Raw genomic sequence first — 23,998 nt, 5'->3', positions numbered from 1 at the left:
TTTTTTTTTTGAGACGGAGTCTTGCTCTGTCACCCAGGCTGGAGTGCTGTGGCCGGGTCTCAGCTCACTGCAAGCTCCGCCTCCCGGGTTCCCGCCATTCTCCTGCCTCAGCCTCCCGAGTAGCTGGGACTACAGGCGCCCGCCACCTCGCCCGGCTAGTTTTTTGTATGTGTTTAGTAGAGACAGGGTTTCACCGTGTTAGCCAGGATGGTCTCGATCTCCTGACCTCGTGATCCGCCCGTCTCGGCCTCCCAAAGTGCTGGGATTACAGGCTTGAGCCACCGCGCCCGGCCGTCCTTGTTTTATAAGTTTTGTGTACATATAAAACTATAATATAAGGTACAAGTTGGTAATTGAATCTTTTATGTTATTGAATTTTATAATTTGAGATATGGGTATATATAACAATATTACAGTTTTAAGAGAGTTTGAAAAACTATAATTAATAATTCCAGTATTCATATAGCAAACTGTCCTTAATTCAATTTGTTTTGGGCACATGTATTTTTCTGTTACTACTATGCTAATTCTGATTCTCTTTAATTTTATATGACAATGTTCTAAATAGTGATGCTGAACTTAATCTATTCTAGGCACTCTGCAAACCTGGCTGGTTAGAAAAACCACTTGAAATGGAAAGTGTTCATTTAGCTATTTACTACTAACATGCTCTGCTTGTTATGTCAGATCCTGATACAGCATAGTAAAAGTCTCCTAGGGAGAAAACGTGCAAATTCACCAGAACAATCTTTTCAGACAATTATAATCATTCTGAAAAAAATAAAGTATATATGTTAGTCTACTACAAAGCTGTTTTGATAAACATTCATGTAGTTTTAGGAAGTTCCTTGAAGCATACTGAGTATAATCTTTGAAGTTTGGTTTGGTTCCTGGGTAAAAATTGCATACATTTCAGACACTTAGAGTAATAAAACACCCACACTTTTTTTTTTTTTTTTTTTTGAGACGGAGTCTCGCTCTGTCGCCCAGGCTGGAGTGCAGTGGCTGGATCTCAGCTCACTGCAAGCTCCGCCTCCTGGGTTCCCGCCATTCTCCTGCCTCAGCCTCCCGAGTAGCTGGGACTACAGGCGCCCACAACCGCGCCCGGCTAATTTTTTGTATTTTTAGTAGAGACGAGGTTTCACCGTGGTCTCGATCTCCTGACCTTGTGATCCGCCCGCCTCGGCCTCCCAAAGTGCTGGGATTACAGGCGTGAGCCACCGCGCCCGGCCAAAACACCCACACTTAACTGCTTAAATATGTAAGAACTGAACCTGCTTAAATAAATACACTCAAGGTTGAGTTTACCTGAGTTGTCTTCAGAATAAAGTTGTGTTTGTCTAATTTTGAAGGCTGCTGACAAAAATGTCATACCTTTGGATAGGAGATTGCCTTAAAATGTTTACAGATTTTCTCCTTGGTCATAACATTTTCTGGGAATACTATGCAGCTATTACAGATAGCTCCTTTGGTAAAATTTCAAGAGTATAATTTCACATCTGGAGAAGGGTAGATAGGCCTAGAATTCCAGGCCCTGATTTAGAGATTTGATAAACGCCATTATTAACAGTTAAATACATGTCAATTCTCTAAACTAATGTGACTTAAGGAAATGTTATAATTCTGTAAATATAATTTGTATTTTTTATTTTTTATATTAACGGTGTTAATTATCTACAACATTCTCTTAACAGTTAGTTAGTGTTAAAACCTTCTGAGACATTATCTTGCACTGTACACTTAATGGGATAGTTCTTGTGTGGGTGCATATATACAATATGTACATGTAGTCTATCACACTATATAGACATATACAAAATACTATTTATATTAATATATATCGTACGTACTTTTAACACACGTAAGTTTTGAATCCCAGGATGGTTGCCTATATTAACATGATTCAGGACAAGTTACATCACCTCCCTAAGTTTGTTTCATCTTTTGTAAAATGGGGTCAATAATAATATATAATTTCAGGACTTTTGTGAAGTTTAAAGGAAATAATGCATGTAAAGGCATTAGCTTTTCACAGGCTAAGCCCAAATGTTAATTATTATTTTAATATTAATATTGCGTATGTACATCTTATTTTTTACTGAGTTCTAATTCAAAAGAAAAGTGATGTTTTAAATTCTTTTTCTTCCAGGAGCATCTCAATAATAAATAGTAGTAACAAATGTCAGTAAAAATGGGAGAATATTAATTCGTTGGGAATTTATTTCCCTGTCATTAACTTTTTCAAAAATTCAGTCATTTTGTGTCCTTTTAGCTTTTCATGAAGATTTTGGAGGTAGATTTGCAACTTCTTCATGATTTGAGCACTCATAGTCCTAGTCAGTGAGAATCAGGAGATAGGTCGATGGCCTTTTTCTGGCAGTTGCCAAAATCTATACTTTCGTGCTACTCTGTCAACTTGTCTTTCAAAGAAATGGGGAGAAAGATGGAAGTAAAATTAATTGATTTGTCTTCAGAATCTTAAAACTCAAAAGCATCATTTACTTTAGTGCAGCTGATCAAAGATGAAGCTCAAACAAATTATACAAATGATGTGCTTATTTTACTCTGACTGCCGGATTTCAGCAGTCCTGAGTTTTTTCAGGTACATAAACAGTCATATGAAAATAACATAGTCCAAAATTTGACATTGATCCACAGTATACTTATTAAGAACTGTATATTACTTTCATTTGCAATTAAGGAATAAAAAATAATTACTGTATAAATGCCACGTATGTTATTACCTTAGTTTGAAGTAATAACTTCACTTCAACTATATTTTATTCATTATCCAATGATTTTTTTCTTGTATGTTTTAGGATCTTACTCAGTGTGTTACATGCCAAGAAAAACACATTACTGTAAAGAAGGAACCACATGAGTCCCTTGGCATGACCGTTGCTGGGGGCAGGGGAAGTAAGAGTGGTGAGCTGCCCATCTTTGTGACCAGTGTGCCGCCCCATGGCTGCCTTGCACGAGATGGCAGAATAAAGAGAGGTAAGATGGGATCTTTAAAAATGTTACCACATCTTATTTCTGAATTAAATGCACATTTAAAAAAATAAAGAGTATCTACAAAGTATCTATTAAACATGACTTTTTAAAATCCTTTGAACTGTCCCTTGCATATGGAAGCATAAAGTCATTCTATGAGATTAGAAAAATGCCTTATATAAAGGAAAGTTGCTGAACCTTGACGACAGTACCAGAATTTGCTAACAGTTACTCAGACTGTTAGATTATTTTATCTTAGGAAAAGATCCTCTAGCATTAAAACAGACTTAGATACTCCAAAGGGCCATCTCACTGAAAAATAAATGTTTCTTTTAATAAAGTGTCTGTAGAAGGGGACTCAGAGGAGGTGAAGCAGAAGACAAAATTAATTTTAGGGATAAATGCATTTGCCATTTCATATTCCCTATCAATGCTATATAATTTGTATAGATAGGGGTTGCAGCTAGCCTCTATTACCATGGTAAAAATAGCAGTCTCGATTGACTTAGTTTGTATATAAGGTAAGAAAAGTGACTCTGAAAACTTATTTTTCCAGGAATGAAGTTGAACTCTTACCTCACACCATAAACACAAATTAAATCATAATGGATTCAAGATCCAAATATAAGAGCTGAAACTCTTAGAAGAAAACACAAATGTAAATCCTCATGACCTTGGATTAGGCAGTAGTTTCTTAGATATGACACTATAAGCAAAAGCAACAAAAGAAAATATAGACAGACTGGACTTTAAAACTGCAAACTTTAGTGCTACAAAGACTACAACCAAGCAAATGAAAAAAATAACCCACAGAATGGGAAAAACATTTGCAAATTATATATATGACAAATGGCTTGTGTCTAGAATATATATTCTTACAACTCTACTTAAAAAGACAGAAAACACAACATAAAAATGAGGAAAGAATCTGAATAGACATTTCTCCAAGAAGATAGATAAATGGCCAGTATTCCCATGAAAAGATGCTCTGGCTGGGTGTGGTGGCTCACACCTGTAATCCCATAACTTTGGGAGGCCAAGGCAGGTGGATCGCTTGAGCCCAAGAGTTTGAGAACAGTCTGGGCAATATGGCACAACCTTGTCTCTACAAAAAATACAAAAATTAGCCAGCTGTGGTGGTGTGAACCTGTAGTAATCCCAGTTACTCAGGAGCTGAGGTGAGAGGATCACCTGAGCTCCAGAGGTCAAGGCTACAGTGAGATGAGATCATGCCACTGTACTCCAGCCTGGCATCAGAGTGAGACCCTGTCTCAAACGCAAATCAAAACCACAGTGAGATACTACTTCACAACCAGTAGGATGACAATAATAAAAAAGACAACCAATAATAAACACTGGCAAGGATGTGGAGCAATGGAAACCCTCATTAATTGCTGGTGGGAATATAAAGTGGTACAACTGTTTTTGGAAAACAGTTTGGTAGCTCCTCAAAGAGTTAAACTGATTCCTCATATAGTTAACCATATGACCAACAATTCCACTTCTAGAGACATGAAAACAGCTGTTCATATGAAAACTTGTATACCAGTGTTCATAGCAGCGTTATTCACAGTAGCCAAAAAGTGGAAACTCGAATGTCCATCAGCTGATGAATGGATCAATGGAATGTGGTCTGCCCATACAACAAAATATAATTTGGCCATGAAAAGGACTGAAGTACTGGCACAAATTACATGGGTGAACCCTGAAAATATTATTCAAGTAAAAGAAGTTAGATATGAAAGACCATGTATGAGTCCCTTTACATGAAATGTTCAGAAGAGGAAAATCTGTAGACAGAAAGTAAATTAGTAGTTGCTTAGGGTTGGGGAAGGGGAATGATGGGTATAGAGGGAGTAATTAAAATGTTCTCAAAATTACTGTAGTGATGCTTGCACAACTGTGAATATACTAAAACCTTAAAATTATATTCTTTAAATGGGCGAATTGAATAGTATGTGAATTATTTTCTCAAGCTGCTATTAAGTAAAGGTTATTTGTCCAGTTGTAGTATTGGGTAATTTTATTTCCTTTTTGTTCTTTTAATGATTTGCTTTAATAATCTGAAAAGCTGATGATAAATTGGCAGAGATAAATTTCTGCAGACTATGTAGCACAAATGTCTGCTTTCTACAAAACTAATCTTTCCTAACCTTTGACATAATCCTCATTGCCGTTTTTTATATTACTTAGCAGAGCAACAGTTCTTTTCTTCCTCAAACAGGGAAGACATTCAAACCACAAGTTTCATTTCTTTGTGTGGGCCCAGGGATAGCTTCTCTGTACATATTCTGATATTTGCCCTGAATGAACTATACAGGGCTGTCCTTATGTATAGAACTGTGTAAATATAAAGCGGAATAAATTAAACATTTATTTCTAAGGGCAAAGGATCAAATGATTTTTGATTGAACAGAATTGTAGAAATATCTGAAACTCTTAAGAGAAATGAACCTGCCCAGGGCCTGTACACAACTAAACTCAAACTGATGATTCGAACTTCCAGTCATGTCAAGGTGCCTCAGGCCACACTTTTTCCCATGTATTATGACATTATTTTAAAATTATGAAATGTTTTCTGTGTGTTGGGTTTCTTCTCATTATAAAAATTACAAAGAAATAATAAATGCCATTTATTATTATACCGTATCTCATCAGAGTTGTGGGAACAAACTTTTGTTGCTTAGTTTATAAACAAAAAGAATTGTAGGTGAATACTCAGTGGCTCAGCTCATTTTTCTTGTTTCTTTATCTGAATAGGTGATGTGTTGCTGAATATCAATGGCATTGATTTGACCAATTTAAGTCACAGTGAGGCAGTTGCAATGCTGAAAGCCAGTGCCGCATCCCCTGCTGTTGCCCTTAAAGCACTTGAGGTCCAGATTGTTGAGGAGGCGATTCAGAACACGGAGGAGCAGCCGAGTACTTTCAGCGAAAATGAGTATGATGCCAGTTGGTCCCCATCATGGGTCATGTGGCTTGGGCTTCCAAGGTACTGAGCGCTTTCTTGTTTGATGGAAATCATAATCATACTTGCAACCCTTATCAGTGTGTAGCATGATAAATTTACCCGTTGGAATAAAAAAAAGCTTTAATTCAATAAAAGTAGCAACATCAAATCAAACTACAAAAGAAAAGGATAATTTTTCTTAGGATATTACATTTTAAAAGGTACACAAAGAAAGCAGTTGTGTCTATTCCTATTAAGGCTCCTCAGTGGGCTAGCCATGAGATTGGATAACCCAGCCTCTTGCTTAGAAAAACTGTCATTTACCAGCACTCATTCTGCTATGTGCTGAGACTTCATGCATTTTTCATCAGAAAAACCGGGCCAATCTTGGGGCCTTCCCCAATCCTAGAAGCCTTTCTTAATACCTTTTTAATTTTTTTTAACTCTCCCTAAAAAAGGCAGTATTTAAACTCAATTTTTATTGGATGCAAGAGTCTATTAAGCCAAGCCATTAGTGTTCAAGAATGGCTGTTTCACTTTTGTTTTTTTATCAGTGTGACCAGCCAAGATATGCTGTGGTTGGTCAGTGCTGGGGTCACAGAAGCACATAGAACCTCCAGTGGCATCCCAGGGTGCATTCCTTTCCGCGGTTGTTGTTTTTTGACATTTGGGATAGGAAGAATGTGTGTTCCTATCATTATTTGTTGTTGTTGCCTAATCCATTTAGATTCTTACTGCACGTAAGAATACTAAAGCTATGAAGCATTTTGACTCTTGACCAAGTATGAAAATTATTGATTCTTTAAAATAAAATTAAACAACAAGAATTTGCTATTTTCTGAGCCACCTGACTCGGATACGTTCATAACAACTAGCATTTAGATAGTGCTTCAAGGCTCTTTGTGCATAGTGGGTGAGAAGTGGTCCACCCATGCAGTGCCCGGGCAGCACATTGCAGACCTCAGAACTCGTCTGCACCTCTAATGATGGAGCAGGCAGAGAGCAGCGGCGTCCTGGAGAAACTTGGTCCCTAGTTGCTTCCTTTAATTTTCCTTATCTGTTACCCCAGGCTAGTTTAGGGATTGGCACATTGACCTCTTTGTTCAGAGCATTTTCTGGTGTGCCAGGCATAATAGCAAAGATTTTACATGAGAAATAACAGTATAGTACAATCTATTTTTGAGCCCACCGATGTTGAAAGAATACCTGTCAATAAAAGGCTACTATTCAATGTGTGTATGGAGGTTTCTGTTGAATGCAAAGCTATATTCAACAGCCATGTGTCCTCCTCGGTGGGTACAGGTGGCCCCTATATGCAGGTTTCACACCAGATAGTGTAGCAGCTCTACTCTGCTTTTCTTGAAAAGGGTGGTTTCTTCCACTGCAATTTCTTGGTGTATACAAGAAAGCTATTTGTTTCAGAAGATGGCAGCATTAGGAAAATAACCAACACTGTCCCTTTAAATCCAGGCCAGTGCATGGGACCTTGTTCCATCCCAGAAGCCTTTCTTATCAGTGAGCTAAGAAACTAGATAAGATGAGAAGGTCTGGCATGGTAAACATTGCTTTACAGATTTGGCTTTATTAAGAAATAATAAAACAGGATCTTTAAAACTATTTTATTTATATTATATATATTTATTATTTTATTATGGATTAAAAACAGGAAACCTTGCCTTCCATGCATTTAGATCCGGTTCCACCTAAAGATGAAAGATATTTATTTATTATAAAGAGATTTTTTTTTTCTGTAGCCTTTAGGTCTGGGTTTTTTGTTTGTTTGTTTTGTTTTTAAGATTTTACTCACTGCTTCTTCCCAAATCCATAGAGCTATGGAAACATAAGTACATTTTTTTCCTCCCTCTCTGGACACATCCTCCAATCTGGCAGTAGCATTCTAACTGTAGTTTCTCAGTGTCTGTGATACATTTATATATGCATGTGTGTGTATAGATGTGTATATATTTTCTTTTTTTTTTAAAGATGAGGTCCTGCTCTGTCACCCAAGCTGGCATGATCATAGCTTACTGCAGCCTCAAGCTTCTGGGTTCAAGCCATCTTCCTGTCTCAGCCTCTCAGTAGCTGGGACTACAGGCACATGACACTGTACCCAGCTTGTCTATGACAGAAAAAAAAAAGAAAAAGATTTTTTGTTAGTGTTTTCCAGATTGATTTCTCTATTTTGGCAAGTAAGAGTCTCCCTTAAAATGAAAACATCCTAAGTAAAGGAGAAAATAACAACTCCTCATGTAGACTAAAAGCCTACAGGACCTTCAGAAAAGAGAAATAATTATCTGCCTTCTTTTTGGAAGCTGCGCTCCTAGTCTTTTTCTTCTTTCATTCGCGTGCTGGGCTTGGCAGTACTAGACCTCTTTCATCCCACGTTGTAAGTCCTCTTGTAGATGAAAGTGATTAGTAGAATTGAGGACTCTGTTGACAATGCAGTGAGCAGATATAGGTACATAACCTTTTTGTACAGGTTACTGAGGTGTAATTTGTAACCAGGTTCTCTACTTGTGTGTTTGTGTATGTCTTCACTTGGGAAGACTGAAAAAAGTTGGAGAAATTCGAGTCTACCTAAGACTGTGTCTGTGCTAGAAAATGGATTGCCAAAATAATCTATTTATTAATAGCCCTTTTTCTTTTTTCTAAGAGTGGTAAATATAACATGGTGTGGGGGTTATAACAAAAATAAGCGGCTATAAAAGCCTCCATGTTCATGTTTTCTTTATTTTTGTGTTTGTTTATAGTACACTTCATAGCTGCCACGATATAGTTTTACGAAGAAGCTACTTGGGAAGTTGGGGCTTTAGTATTGTTGGTGGATACGAAGAGAACCACACCAATCAGCCTTTTTTCATTAAAACTATTGTCTTGGGAACTCCTGCTTATTATGATGGAAGATTAAAGTGAGTCTTGTTCTAATTAATGATGTGATTCATGTTGATGACACCGGACATGATCTAGACCGGGGTCAGGGGTCAGCACCAAATCCAGCCCATTATCTGTTTTTGAAAATAAAGTTTCATTGCAGTGCAGCTACACTTGCTGGTTTATGTACTCTCTGGCTCCCACATTACACCAGCAGAGTGGATGTCATCGTGACAGAGACTGTATGGGTCTTGAAGCCTAAAATATTTACCATCTGACCCCTTACAGAAAAAAAATTTGCCAATCCCAGTCTAGAACTTTGAGATCTAGACTGAAGTGTTACCTTTACTGTCTTGTCGCTTATAGCTGTGTTTCGTTAATCTGATGACAGAAACTGAACCTGAGTTATTTCATCGGACATATTTCATTCATTATGTTGTGATGTGACACTGAGCACTGAGTAAGTTTCCCACACAGCCTACTCAGGTCCAGTCCTGTCATTAGATGACTCTGCTTTATTTTTCTCCACAGCACTCCTCTCTACCTGAGATCGTATTTATGCAAGCTCCATAAGGGAGGGATCTTGTTGCATTTATTGTTACATCCCTAGCAGTCATAACAATACCTTGCATAAAGTAAGATCTCCATAAATATTTGATGAATGAATGTACAATAGCTTACAGGATGCCTGGCGCAGTGCTAAGTGCTGTGCATGCATTGTGTAATCTTAACAATCGTATGAGGTAAGTTTCTTTATTATTCGTGTTTTAAAACAAACAAGATAACTGAGGCTTGGAAAGGTTAAGAAACCTGCCCACAATGAAATAGCTGAAAGTGGTTGGCTGGCATGCAGACCCAGGACTATCTGGCTCTAGATCCCTGGACTTTAACCCCTCTGCCAGCCTCTACCACTGAGCAAAAGTCCTCGCTCAGTGTACAGCGTCTTATCAAAGCTCGGGCACTGGGAGAAGAAAAGAGAAGGTGTCATGGCAAGAGATCATCACCAGCAGAGAGGAGGTGGTTGATTGTAAATTCTTTTTTTTTTTTTTTTTTTTTTTTTTTTTTACGGAGGATTCCCCCTCCGCCCCCCAGGCTGGGGTGCAGTGGCCGGATCCCAGCTCACTGCAAGCTCCGCCTCCCGGGTTCACGCCATTCTCCGGCCTCAGCCTCCCAGTAGTTGGGACTACAGGCGCCCGCCACCGCGCCCGGCTATTTTTTTGTATTTTTTTAGTAGAGACGGGGTTTCACCGTGTTAGCCAGGATGGTCTCGATCTCCTGACCTCGTGATCCGCCCGTCTCGGCCTCCCAAAGTGCTGGGATTACAGGCTTGAGCCACCGCGCCCGGCCTGATTGTAAATTCTTAATACCTGGTTTATGAAGGAAGAGCCATTTCTTAAAAAGTAAATGTTGACATTCTATATAGAATGCTATGCAGATGGAAAATGTCCACTGTTTGCCAGGAGTAAGTGACATCGAAATAATGTGTGGAAAGGTGATTGGGAATGGTATGCTCCAGGTCAGCCTATATTGATAAAGATGAAAAAATAATAATTTTAGGAGGAAAGCATAGGGAAAAATGAATTAATCACTCTCTTAGCTAAGTTACTCAACCAGTCTGGGCCTCTGTTAATTATAATTTGTATTCCTCCTACTTCCAAAAAGAAATTGAAGTAGTCAACAGTAAAATAGCTTATTTATGGTATAAATAGAAGACCAAAAACCGTAAGGATAATTATGGTAATTATAAGGCTGGAAAGGTCCTCCAATTCACCATCCATGATAATTCTGCTTAGAGTACAGTGAGTGTCAACAGCTGAAAGAAGAGGAAGTATGGGTCTTATTTCCAACTTCAACCGTCAGATGTATGAGCTCTAAGAATGAATAGAGACATAGCAGTCAAAATAATAAGCAACCCCCTTCAAATGCATGACTTGGTATTTTTTTAAAGAGAGAGCATATTTACTCTCTATTTTGCTTAAATTAGTGTGAAAATTACTCTGCTTGTCCTTGACATTCACCGACTGGTTATGGAGTCGTTGGCCCAGGGGTTTCCTTGATTGGCAAGGGAAAGCCAGCACAGGCTTAACAGCTGTCCCAGACAAAGTAGATTATACACCCTAATCATTGACAGTTAAGTGGTAAGTGAAGCCGCATTTTTCATGCTAAATAAATCTCAATTGGGATATTTTTAATACCATGAAAATAGTAACATTCTGTATCTGTCTCTCTTTGTCCAGGTGTGGCGACATGATCGTGGCCGTAAACGGGCTGTCGACCGTGGGCATGAGCCACTCTGCACTAGTTCCCATGCTGAAGGAGCAGAGGAACAAAGTCACTCTGACCGTTATTTGTTGGCCTGGCAGCCTTGTATAGATTTTGGAAATTGGTTTCAAATCTCGCATCTTCCTTTTTTAGGTTTTTGAAAGAAAACCCTTTGGTTTCATTGTGTTTGTGGTTTAGGAGCTGCTGACACCGCTGGTATACACAGGGCCAAAACCCACCAAGATTGTCCATTTATGTTTATTTAAATGGTTTCCTAAGTTAGTTACATTTCTTTTAGCTTGGAAACAGTCTTCCACTAACCTTTGTGAGTTTATATTTTCAGAATTCAGACTTAGTTGTTAAAATGTTACCTAAGGTAATGAGCAAAGCTTACCCAAACTGTGCCCCGGCTGGAGTAAAGATCTGGTGGGTCTTTGTTTTCAGTAACTGAATCATAGAATGAGTCCTATATCCCTCAGACCTGATGTCAGCGAAGCCAGTAACAGCAGCATGTACTGCCAGTGTCATAACCAATACCATGAATGAGTATACTTTAAATTTTGATAACTGTTCCCCTTTTTTTTTTTTGAGACGGAGTCTCGCTTTGTCGCCCAGGCTGGAGTGCAGCGGTGTGATCTCAGTTCACTGCAACCTCCACCTCCTGGGTTCATGCCATTCTCCCGCCTCAGCCTCCCGAGTCGCTGGTACTACAGGCGTGCATCACTACGCTCAGCTAATTTTTTGTACTTTTAGTAGAGACAGGGTTTCACCATGTTAGCCAGGATGGTCTTGATTTCCTGACCGTGTGATCTGCCCGCCTCAGCCTCCCAAAGTGCTGGGGTTACAGGCATGAGCCACCGCACCCGGCCGTTCCCCATTTTTTATTGGTGCCAACATTTCAAAACGTCATACTGTTTATAAAGTGATTTTCTTGTTTATTTCTACTGTTATCTCTCAATACTTATAGAAGATGAAGAAATAAGTCTGACAACACTAAAGAGATTTCTTAAATAATACACTATTATTAGAATAGTAGAGAATAAAAGATAATGTTATCCAGTTTCAAAGGAATTTGGATGATAATTATAACTTAATGTTAGAGATGGTAAAGCTGCACTTACTTGAACAGCCCAAAAGCATTAAAAATCTATTTCCAAAGGAATCTTTTGCTATGTAGGGAAATTTTGAAGTAGTTTTTGCTAAAAAAAATTATTTCCAGAGTTGTGTTATTCTTAGCAGTAATCTTGGCTAGAAATGTTTTTGTGATTTATGCAGTTAAACGAAATGATAAAGATAAAACCATATTATTAAATACATATATATCACAGCTAAGTAGGAGAAAGGGAGACCTTTTTGTTTTATTCGGGTAGGAGTATTTCTTGTGTATTTTAGAAACAATTATTTTTCCCATTATTATGAGCTTAGTTGTTTCAAGTAGGAGACAGCAAAGTTCTGTTTTATTGGAAATGTAGGTTTTAGATGTATCTTTCAGTCAGCTCTCGGTCACTAGACTATTTCATATTTTTTGAAATGTTTTTGAAAATTATGACTAGCCCATTTTTTGTCCTTTATTCAACATACTTACCCTCTGAAGAACACATAAATAAGTGAATAAGATAAAAATATCTTTACCTTATTAATATTATACATACTTGAAAAAAGTTTCATTTAGAAACCTAGTTCAGAATCTGAGCTAATTTACAAGTGACCTCTGTAATAAATGGTATTGATAATCAGAGAATGTATTTCAGAATACTACAGTACAATATATTATGAAGCATGACCACTTTATTTTCAAACTTAGCAATTGCATTGCTGGGGTTTATTGTATCTGTAGCATGTCACAGATTATTTCAGTTCATTTTATAATGATTTTTAAAAAACATATCTATTTGGAATAAATGAGATACAGCAACAGTCATTGCTACTGACTTGTTCGACCCCTTAACTACACTGTATGATCAACATGTAACAAGATGCGGTGGAATGGCCCGTACAGTATATTACTGTCGTGTGATGATTGGCTTTGGAAGCAATTTGATATTGAAATGCTTTGATATTCTAATTGACATGGAACAAGTTTTTTCCCTGCTCCCCAAATAGAATTTTGTAACCAACTTTGCTATTTTTTTAAAGTTTGTAAGAATGTGTCATTCCTTGGGGAGTAGCCATCCATCAACAAATATCTTGACTGCTACTTTGTTATATACAAAATACTTACATTGAACCTGGTGGCATAATGCATCTTTTGAAAGAAGAAATTTTTTCACTCTCATTTTTATCATAGAAATATTGGAATCAGCTTAAGCTGTAGCTTTTATGACAAAAGAGTCATTTTTGGTCAGAGTGATATTTGGTGATGGAAACTTGTTCATAATTTATTGTTACTACAGAACTACTTGGATTTTCTCATTTTTAGTTCTGACAGTTAAATACTTTGGTTTGTTCTGTGCCTTCAGTTTAAATTATTTCAGGATTTTTCGGATGTTTAAATAATGGTGTGAATCATTCAGGATGGAAATAAAAGTCATCCTTTCTGTAATAGTGACGTTGTCTCTTTTCTTGAACAGCAGCTGTTAACTTAGTCTGTGATCTGTATTTTTGTTGCTGGCTCCGCTGTCCTTATAATATACCGAGTCAGAATCACAAACCCACCTTATTCTCACCCCACAGTTTCTTTTCCTTTTTCCTTTTTTTTTTTTTTTTTTTGACAGAGTCTCAGTCTGTCGCCCAGGCTGGAGTGCAGTGGCACGATCTTGGCTCACTGCAACCTCTGCCTCCCTGGTTCGAGCAATTCTCCTACCTCAGCCCCCCGAGTAGCTGAAACTACAGGTGCCCACCACCAGGTCTGGCTAATTTTTGTATTTTTAGTAGAGACGGTTTCGCCATGCGGGCCAGGCTGGTCTCGAACTACTGGCCTCAGGTGATCCGCCCGCCTCAGCCTCCCAAGGCACTGGGATTACAGAGGTGAGCCACCATGCCTGGCCTTTTTCTTTTCTAATATGGTTACGAGGGAAGAAAATTTTTTTGACTGAAAGAAACAAAGTTGTCTCCTAGTTTTCTAGCAAGTTAAGTTCAAACTGAGGCCTCTGTGGTCAGACTCCTAATCGGATTTTCCAAATGGCTCTGTGGTCCTTGCTCCAGCAGCCTCCTCAGAACACACACACACGTCGCGCCACCGCCCCGCCCCAGTTCCTGCCTCCAGCACACACTTACGGTGTTTCCTCCAACTGTAAAGCTTTTTCTTCTCTGCTGGTTCACATTGTTCCCATATCTGGAGTGAGGGCTTAAGTGACACTCCATCTGTCTCACTCTTCACTCCCCATTTTCCCTCCTAATGGTGAATCTCCGTAGGCCTTTGTGTATGCATTTCTTCTGGCCTTGATCTCTTGCTACCTAATTAGAGTTTTGAGTACCATCTTTAACCTTGCAACTTTGAGTACCACTGACACCTAAGTCTACAGCTCCCACAGTCCATAGCCTGAGACAGACACCTAGATCTCAGCACCTCCAAAACTGAAATCTGTGCTTTCCCAAGCATTTGCCTACGTCCTGTCTCTTCATCTTTCAATCCAAACTCTTAAGCCTTCAGAGTAACTTTTCTAAACCCCAACTCTAATCATATCCTTGCCCTGTTTAAAAATCTTCATTTGGCCGGGCACAGTGGCTCACGCCTGTGATCCCAGCACTTTGGGAGGCCGAGGTGGGTGGATCATGAGGTCGGGAGATAAAGACCATCCTGGCTAACACGGTGAAACCCTGTCTCTACTAAAAATACAAGCAATTAGCCGGGCATGGTGGCAGGTGCCTGTAGTCCCAGCTACTCAGGAGGCTGAGGCAGGAGAATGGTGTGAACCCAGAAGGTGGAGCTTGCAGTGAGCTGAGATGGCACCACTGCGCTCCAGCCTGGGTGACAGAGCAAGACTCTGTCTCAAAAAAAAAAAAAAAAAATCTTCATTTGTTCCACGTTGTCTGCAGGATAAATCAAATGACTTGGTACAGCACAAAAGGCTTTCCGTGGTTTGGCGCCCCGCTTTCCCCTGTGGCCTTATTTCCACCCTTTCTTCCTATATAAACCAGCCCAGCCCACATACATCCCCTGCCCTCTGCATCTGCAGGGGCTGACTTGGCTCAAGTGACACCCCTCTTTTAAGAAATCTTTACCAATCTGGGCAAGTTTTTCTGGTTCATTTTAAAGATTTCATTAAGCTACACATTTATGGTCATGGCTATATGCTAGGAAGAAGAAAACTTGCCAAGTAGATGCTTGATTACCCCATCTGTGACAGTGTTTTAAAACTAGACAATAAATGTCAGAGATTCTGTCGCTTCTGAAGAGCTCAAGATACTGCCAAGTTAGAATCAAGGCTTCATTTCTTTTTCTGTTCCGGGAGTCTACAGTACGTTTAGTCATCGTGTCTTCTCCTCCTCCTCTTGGCTGTGCCATTTTCTCAGACTCCTTGCTCATGAGCGTTCTGAGAATGCTGATGCTGGTCAGGTATATTGCAAGTTGCTCTCTATTGGAATTTGCTGTTTTTTCTTATTATCAGACTGGCAAATGGGTTTTTGGAGCAATATCCCCAAGGTAAAATGCTTTTGTCCTCATATCAAGGATACCTCCTGTCTGTGTGATTTATGGCTGCTGAACTTGGCCTCGACCACCCGGCCTCTGCACTATTTACCCGGTTTCTCTACAATAGTGTGCGCAGCCCATGCTTGAGCAGTGGGAGTTATTCTCTCCGTTTATCTTTGACCTGGTCAGGAAAATTGAGGCCTCTGGTGCTGCTTAGGGAGCACCTTGTGGGTAGAAGGCAGGTGGAAATCTTTGGTTAAGAGTATCGGGGCGGCCGGGCGCGGTGGCTCAAGCCTGTAATCCCAGCACTTTGGGAGGCCGAGACGGGCGGATCACAAGGTCAGGAGATCGAGACCATCCTGGCTAGCACGGTGAAACCCCGTCTCTACTAAAAAATACAAAAAACTAGCCGGGCGAGGTGGCGGGCGCCTGTAGTCCCAGCTACTCGGGAGGCTGAGACAGGAGAATGGCGTAAACCTGGGAGGCGGAGCTTGCAGTGAGCTGAGATCCGGCCACTGCACTCCAGCCTGGGTGACAGAGCAAGACTCCGTCTCAAAAAAAAAAAAAAAAAAAAAAAAAAGAGTATCGGGGCAATAGTCCAGGCGCGATGGCTCATGCCTGTAATCCCAGCCACTTTGGGAGCCCGAGGCAGGCGGATGACTTGAGGTCAGGAGTTTGAGACCAGCCCGTCCAACATGGTGAAACTTCATCTCTACTAAAAATACAAAAATTAACTGAGTGTGCTGGTGGGTGCCTGTAAGCCCAGCTACTTGGGAGGCTGAGGCACAAGAATCGCATGAACCCGAGAGGTGGAGGTTGCAGTGAGCCGAGATTGCACTACTGCACTCCAGCCTGGGTGACACAGTGAAAACTCCATCTCAAAAAAAGAAAAAATATCAGGGGCATATTTCACATTTTAAACAAACTCAGCCAGGCACAGTGGCTCATGCCTGTAATCCCAGCACTTTGGGAGGCTAAGAGGCTAAGGTGAGAGGAGCGCTTGAACCTGGGAAGTCAAGGCTGTAGTGAGCTGCAATTGCGCCACTGCACTCCAGCCTGGACAACAGAGCAAGACCCTGTCTCTAATAATAAATAACTCTCTCTTGACTCTGCTATTCGTAGTGAAGTTTCCCAAAAGAGTTGTCTCCATTTTGCATTCTTTAGCTATTTTTAATTCATAACAGTTTTTCTGACACAAAAGTCAGAAATGATACAGTGAACACTGGTGTACCCACCACCCAGCTTAAATATAAGCAGGGCCACTGCCATTCGGCGTCCTTCTCCATTTGTGTCTACCCTCTGGCCTTCCCACTGTTTTTCATGGTTATACTACATATTTATGCATCATTCAAATATAGTATTGTGTGTATGGTTTTAAATATGTAAATGGTGTGTATTTGTGGTGTTCTGCAACTACTTTTGCTGTAAGATTCATGCATGTTTATGTAGCTCAAGTTTTTATTGCTAGTCAATGATTATGACAATTTTTTATCCATATTTTAGTTATTTGACATTTAGGTTATTTTTTTCTTTTCATCATTAACAGTGCTGGTGGGAGCACCAAAAACAAGTATTCATGTACATGTGGAGAGTTTCTGCAGGGCAGTGATTCTCATTTAATCCTGGCTGCACACAGGAATCTTTTGGGGAGCTTTGCTGTTTTAGTTGGTCTGGGCTAGGACTTGGACATCAATTTTGTTTGGTTTTATGTGTTCCCTGATCAGGGGCGTTACCTGCAGCCATAGTTGAAAACCACTGCTCTAGGAATTGCATTCCTGGGTTTTAGAGTAGCTGCATCTTTACGAGGTAATTCATTTCCCAAGTGGTTGCACTAATGCTACATTTCCACTAGGAACTGGGTAAGTTTTGTTGATCTACATTCTTGCCCACATTTGGTGTTCTCAAACCGAAGAGGGTGAAAATGGTATCCCACTGTGACTTCAGTTCACATCTCCCCGTTTACTGGTGAAGTCAGGAGCTTCTCACATGTTTACTTGTCTTTCAGGTCCTTTCTTTGGTGAATAACCTGTTTGAACATTTTCTAAAGGGCTATTTGTGTTTCTCTTTTTGATGTATAGACATTCTTTATTCTGGATATTAATACTTAGTGGATGATGTGAGGCATAAATATCTTCTCCCAATCTGTGACCTCATTTCAACTGTAATCATGTGATAAACCGAAGTTCATTATTGCAATGTGGACAAGTGTATGAATATAAGCATATAAGCAGATTCTTTTCTGTTACTTTTGGAATTTGTTATTTTGCCAAGGGTGGTTGTCCATTTATGTTGTGATGATTATTATATGTTTTCTTTCCATCCTATATTAATTTGCTCTGCCTCTCCGTGCTTTGTTTTCTTCTACTGAATTATAGCTCTGTTTCTGTTCACTTTGCAGTTACCCTTGAATTTTTCTTCCTGCGTATTTAACATAAAGTTTCAACTTGAACAATAGCTCTATCCCCTCTGCACAATACAAGGACCTGAGACCACGTGACTCCAAGCACCCTGAGGTCTGACTTAGTGGCCAGCATTGTAGCTGCTCCTCATTCTCCTCTCCAGTTAGTAGTATTGTAATTGTTATATACTGTTAGGGTTTGGTTAGATTTCATTTCAGAGCTATGTAAAATACTGAAAGGCCAATTGAAGCACAGTTTATGATAGTTCCTAACATTCCAGTAACATCCCACAAAGGACACGTGGGCAACTGAAGGCCGGAGTGGGATTAATGGCAGCACGCTGACCCATACGATCTGAAAGTCGAAGTTGCAATCCAGATATAAGGAAAGACTTTATAAAAGCTTGGGACGCAACAACATTTTCACCATTATATTGCCCATTTCCAAGCAGTCTGGAAATCACTTAAGCAATGTGCCATTTTCTGGGAGGGGCTGGGGGAAGGGCAGTTCAGCAAAGATCATTATCACCAACTTTTCCAGAGCAAATGCAACTTGCATTGTAAATCCAGAGGAAGTTGTGGAAGGCAGATTCAGAGGGTTTCCTTTTCTCAAGATACTGTGCGCGGTGACTGGTTCTCAAACAGCTGAATCCCCCCTCTCCATCCTAGCTGTGGCTCTTTTCTCGCTAGAAGACCCTGAGGTCTGTTCATTCTGTTGCTGTACCTTCAGAACTTGATATCCATTCTTTCATAAATGAAAATGGGCTGCTGCTTTATGATTCCTCGCATGTTTGAAGCTGTAATCAGATCCATGGATGGTTAAAATTAAATCTGAAGTTAACCTGAATTTCAGCTTCTGTGGGCACTTCACCCATTTCATCATGCCTGACACTCATGTTACATGTTAATCCAGACTTAACTAATTTGGAATTTGAAAGCTTAAAGAGAGTTGAGATTAACTTGGTACTTTATATAAGCAATAAGTATCTGTAATCAACATTAAACAATGGACAGTGCGATGTTTCAGGTGCATGCTAAAGTATACCGTTTCCAAGTTTCCTTAAGCACTGTAGAATACCCAGGCTCATTCGAGTGATGGCTATGTTGCTTTTCCATGGAATCATTTAAACAGTTTATCCAGCACCTACTACGCACAACACATAGTGAGAGGCTCTGGGTCACTTCTTCACAGCACCTAATTTCATCTTTTACAATGCAGATTTTTTTTCATTTGTCCACCTTGGGTGATCAACAAAACCATATAGATTACACACCAACATGGTAAACTGCTGCCCTGGTCACAGGCTAGGAATTCATGAGTTGAGCTTTCTCTCTTAAGTCTGTCTTGTCTCCTTGCTAAGGGAAAGATTTCAGCTCCCTAACGTCCTTATTAGAAAGCTCTTTTGCCGTTTTATGGTGTAAATATACTACTAATTAATTTCTATGGCAACACAAAAGCTCTTTAGAAGTGAAGTTGTACATGTAAGCGCAGTGCCTAATAGCTATAAACTGCCTAATAGCTATAAACTGCCCTAAGTAAGAAATGCTAAAACTTTAATCACCTATAAGAATAAAAGACTAGGCCTGGCGCAGTGGCTCATGCCTGTAATCTCAGCACTTTGGGAGGCCAAGGCGGGAGGATCACAAGATCAGGAGATAGAGACCATCCTGGCTAACACGGTGAAACCCCGTCTCTACTAAAAACAACAAGAATACAAAAAATTAAATGGGCGTGGTGGCAGGCACCTGTAGTCCCAGCTACTCAGGAGGCTGAGGCAGGAGAATGGCGTGAACTTGGGAGGCGGAGCTTGCAGTGAGCCGAGATCACACCACTGCACTCTAGTCTGGGTGACAGAGCAAGACTCCGCCTCAAAAAAAAAAAAAAAAAGACTAGCACTTGGAGGACTCACACCGTCCCCGCAGGTGGCAGAGAGTGTGCCTCCCACCAGGAGAAGGTGGCTTGGCTCCCTGGCTGAGTGAGAAGCACTTAGAGATTTCCATTTGAGCTCTACTCACTCACTCACCTGCAAATAACACTTTCAAGATGGGCTGTTTCATAAACTTGGATCAGTATTTGCCTTGTTTCTTGAAAAGTTTTCAGTTTAAGGGTGAATTCAACAAGAACTGCCTCCTTTAGATTGTCTGAAAGCTGACCAAGAACGGTTAAGTTAGAGACATCTATTGCCCAGACTCTAACAGATGAGAAGCAACAACTACTTGTCCAATGTCAAAGTTGTAGGGTGGCGGCAGCTATTAAAAATAAGTTTTTTTTGAGATAGGGCGAGGTGACTCACACTGTAATCTTAGCACTTTGGGAGGCTGAAGTGGGAGGATCACTTGTGCCCAGGAGTTCAAGACCAGCCAAGGCAACAGAGGGAGACCCCATCTCTGCAAAAAATAAAAAATTGCCAGGCGTGGTGGCGTGCACCTGTAGTCCCAGCTACTCAGGAGGCTGAGGTGGGAGGATCATTGAGCCCAAGAGGTGGAGGCTGCAATGATCAGTGATTGAGCCACAGCGCTCCAGCCTGGGCAACAGAGTGAGACCCTGTCTCAAAAAAATGAAGTTTTTCTTTACCTAGGTTTCACTGAAAGGTCTCCTTTCACTCACCTCTAGAAATGACCCAAGAATGTCTTAGTGTATGGGATGTGTTTAGTCCCATTCTCCTGACTGCTAGCCTCTCCCGCCAGGGAAGGGATACCCCAGAGCCCTTTGTAGATTCACCCCTCTCTGTGCCTGTTCCTTTCTGCATGGCTCGGTCCTAAAGAGCTGGAGCCTGGGATCCTTGCCTGGTCTCTTGGTGGCTGTGGGCTGAACTCCTGCTCCTGGAGTCCTCGCCTGTGCTGAGATAGATGGGCACCTGTGGAGGGTGGGGGGTGCTCACAACAGCAAAACTCCCTCCATGGATAATTAGTAAATGTTTAAGGAAAAGTAGTCCTTGTCACCTCTCATATATAAGTCATTCCAAAGGATATGATGTCCTTGTCATCCAGGTCCCCACATGAGAGATACTTTTTTCCCCTGCTGATCCCAAGTCATGGAACCTTAGAAAGGGAAGTTCTTTGTCCATTTTTCTGGTATACAGATTCCCCGCTCTGATATGGTCATCTAGCTCCTGCTTGAAGGCTTCCCGTGACAGGGACCTCCCTGCTGCATTCCAGGCGTCACCACCTTTGGGCATGTGTAACTGTAAGTGATTCCTTTTTAGTAATAATTTGTCTCTGTCCCTCTTCCCGGCTACAGTGTAGAAACAAGGAGGCCAGGCAGGTGGGATGTCTCTTGATTTGTTACTTTTCATATTTAAATGAATATTAGGCAGGCTCAAGACACGAAACACTTATTGATTCATCTTTTCATTTGACTTGGCCAGTGTTCTCTACTGTGTGCCAGGCACGGCCCTAGAGGCTCGAAATTCATCAGTTTTTAAGACGAAGTAATTGCTATGTCTGTGCTTACACAGAGATACACAGGGACATAATCAAGAAATAACATGACTTGAGACGCTGATAAATGCAATGAGGAAACAAAGCCGGTAAATGGAGAACACGGGATGGAAATGAAACACACAAGAGCCGTGTGCGGGGAAGGCCTGTCTGAGGAGACGTAGCGGAGGCTGCATCCGCAGGTTCTCGGTGGCATGTTGGGTTTTGACGTGTGTGTATGTGTGGAAAGCTTCATGACTACGGGATATTTTTGTCTCAATAGTGGCCATTCTCGGAAGGCTGTGTCGGTGTGATGGGCTCTGGGGGCACAGCCTGCTGGCTGACCTCCACTCCTTTGTCTCTCTGTCCTGTAACAGGGAAACACGAAGTATGTTGGTGCACACGTGATCCAGATCGAGAGGGAGGCCAGTGGTGTGGCACAGTGGGTAGAGCCAGGCAGCCCGAGGTTAATACCTACCTTGCTTGATTGTTGTAAGCAGATATTATAGACACAGAGAGATTCTGGCTAGAATTACTCAGCCCTGGAAATGACCAATAATCACACTACAAATGAATTGTTAAAACAGCTCCCTTTAGACTTGCAAGGGGGAAGAAATCTACTCTTAGAGGTTCCTCTGAGCTTAAACTTTTGTTTACTCTCAACGTGGTGTGTGTTTTCGTGAATATGACACAGTCAGCAAGTTCTCTCCTGTGCCTTAATCACACAAGTGATTCACATTCCCCAGGCGTCGCCCTGAGCTTGCCAACGAGCCAGCTCCTGCTCACACTGTGCCGCTCCTCCAGGAATGCCTTGTCCTGCCGATTCTCTAATCTGACCTCAGCCATCAAACCCCGCTTATCTTTCTAAGCCCAGCCCACTGCCAGCGGCACCACGGCTGCCTGGCACCTGCAGCCCCACTGCCCCTCACTGTTCTTGCACTTTCCTGGAAGCACACGCTGGCTGCCACTTCTGTCTGTGCCCCTCAGCACCTGAGAGCTCCTTCAGGGCCTGGGTGTTCAGCCACCCACACACCTGACAGCACCTGCACGTGGTGTTCCTGCGATGCCTGCTGACTTTGACTCAGCAGTGTCTGAAGCTGCAGAGACATTGAGAGGGTGAGGATTGAGAAACAGCCTCTGGGTTTACATCCTTGGTGACTTTAAAGAGAATAGGTTCCATGGCAGGGCAGAGCTGGGAAATGCAATGGCAAAGGGCTAAGGACTGGACACCAAGGTCACAGAGTTGTTCTCGGCTGCTGTTACAAAAAGTTTGGCAAAATGTGCGAGTACCTGTGGATGAAACGACGTGATGTCTGGGGTCTGCTTTCCAACCATCCAGGAAACAAAGAAAGAAAATGGGACTAAGGGAATGTTTGAAGGTTTTCATAATGGAAATAGAACAGCAGAAACAAATGGGTGAAAAAGTTTGGAAATGAGAGAAAAGGCTGTCATTAGCCAGGCCCCGCGGTTTGAAATGGACAGAGTGAGCCTGTAGAAGAAATATGTCATTTATTTTCCTTTACCTATGTTGGCCTAATTTCTAGGCAGATTTGATCCTTTTACCTTCTGTACATGTTCAAAAAGTGTGGGTGGCAAATGACGAACACCACCACCCATGTGTCTAACACCCACACACTCACCACACCGTTTCACTTCTGCACTCTTTTGCATTCTTTACAAACATTTCATTTGATCCTCAGAATAGACTTGTGAGGTACGTTTCAAATAGACTGTTCCCATTGGGTAAATGAAAAACACTGAGAGTTCACGACTTACTCATTTGCACATAACTGGCAAGTGGAAGAGTACACACCAGTCACCGGCACCCCAGTGACCCTTCCCTGCCCACTGCAAAAGGACGCGGCATCATTACATTTCACATTAGTATCCTGATCACACTGCCCATCCTGAAAACAAGGGAATAATTGCTTCCCACCTCTTCTTGCATTTTCTTTCGCCACGAGGATCACTCTGCCACATTCAACATTCACACAAGATTGAGCGCGTTCAGGGTGGTACGGCTGTAGACTGCCATGTTCAACATTCATTCAACACGCACAGAAATGAGTGAGACAGCCCTGCCCTTTGGGAAGTCCACACTGTAAAGCAGCCAGCTTGGATAAAATGTAAATACAGTGCACTCTGCGACCTTTGGAGAGGCCAGGATTTACAGTTCTGTGGAGCAGGAATTTTGCAAGGTTGCAAGCTGTGCTAAATCGGTGTCCCAATTTACTTTTCGACTTTGAAAAAGATGAGCATTCTTGGTTTGTACTGTATTTCAGCCATCCTTGTTGTCTGAGATATTTGCTTTCAAATTTTCCATTGTAATGTCTAAACAGGAGAACTTCACTGGTCCCTTAATTCCTGCTCTTGGCTCTGAAGGTGCATATTTTGGCAGAAATTCTCAAGTGTACTTCAGGATTCAGAGACTGTGGAAGTTGAGAACTTGACATTGGAATTTGGTAAAAGATTTGAAGGACTCCAGGAATGCAGTATCTCAACCTGAAAAAAGTTTCTTCAACTTCGGTGG

At 41.1% G+C, this 23,998-nt stretch overlaps 1 protein-coding gene across 1 annotated transcript in view; it reads left to right on the top strand.

Annotated features, from left to right (window-relative positions):
* LNX2 (ligand of numb-protein X 2) overlaps positions 1-13,619 on the top strand; it is a 76,502-nt gene extending 62,883 nt beyond the window's left edge. The window contains exons 7-10 of the mRNA XM_025364181.1: positions 2,820-2,997; positions 5,755-5,986; positions 8,695-8,853; positions 11,053-13,619. Coding sequence (XP_025219966.1) covers positions 2,820-2,997; positions 5,755-5,986; positions 8,695-8,853; positions 11,053-11,188 — 705 coding nt within the window. The 3' untranslated portion in view covers positions 11,189-13,619. The remainder of the gene's footprint in view (positions 1-2,819; positions 2,998-5,754; positions 5,987-8,694; positions 8,854-11,052) is intronic.
* Positions 13,620-23,998: the final 10,379 nt, after the last annotated feature.

The sequence above is a fragment of the Theropithecus gelada genome, chromosome 17 (assembly GCF_003255815.1).
Source record: "Theropithecus gelada isolate Dixy chromosome 17, Tgel_1.0, whole genome shotgun sequence".
NCBI classification, from domain to species: Eukaryota; Metazoa; Chordata; class Mammalia; order Primates; family Cercopithecidae; genus Theropithecus; species Theropithecus gelada.
The sequence above is the reverse complement of the archived record's forward strand: the minus strand, read 5'-3'. Positions and strand labels throughout refer to the sequence as shown.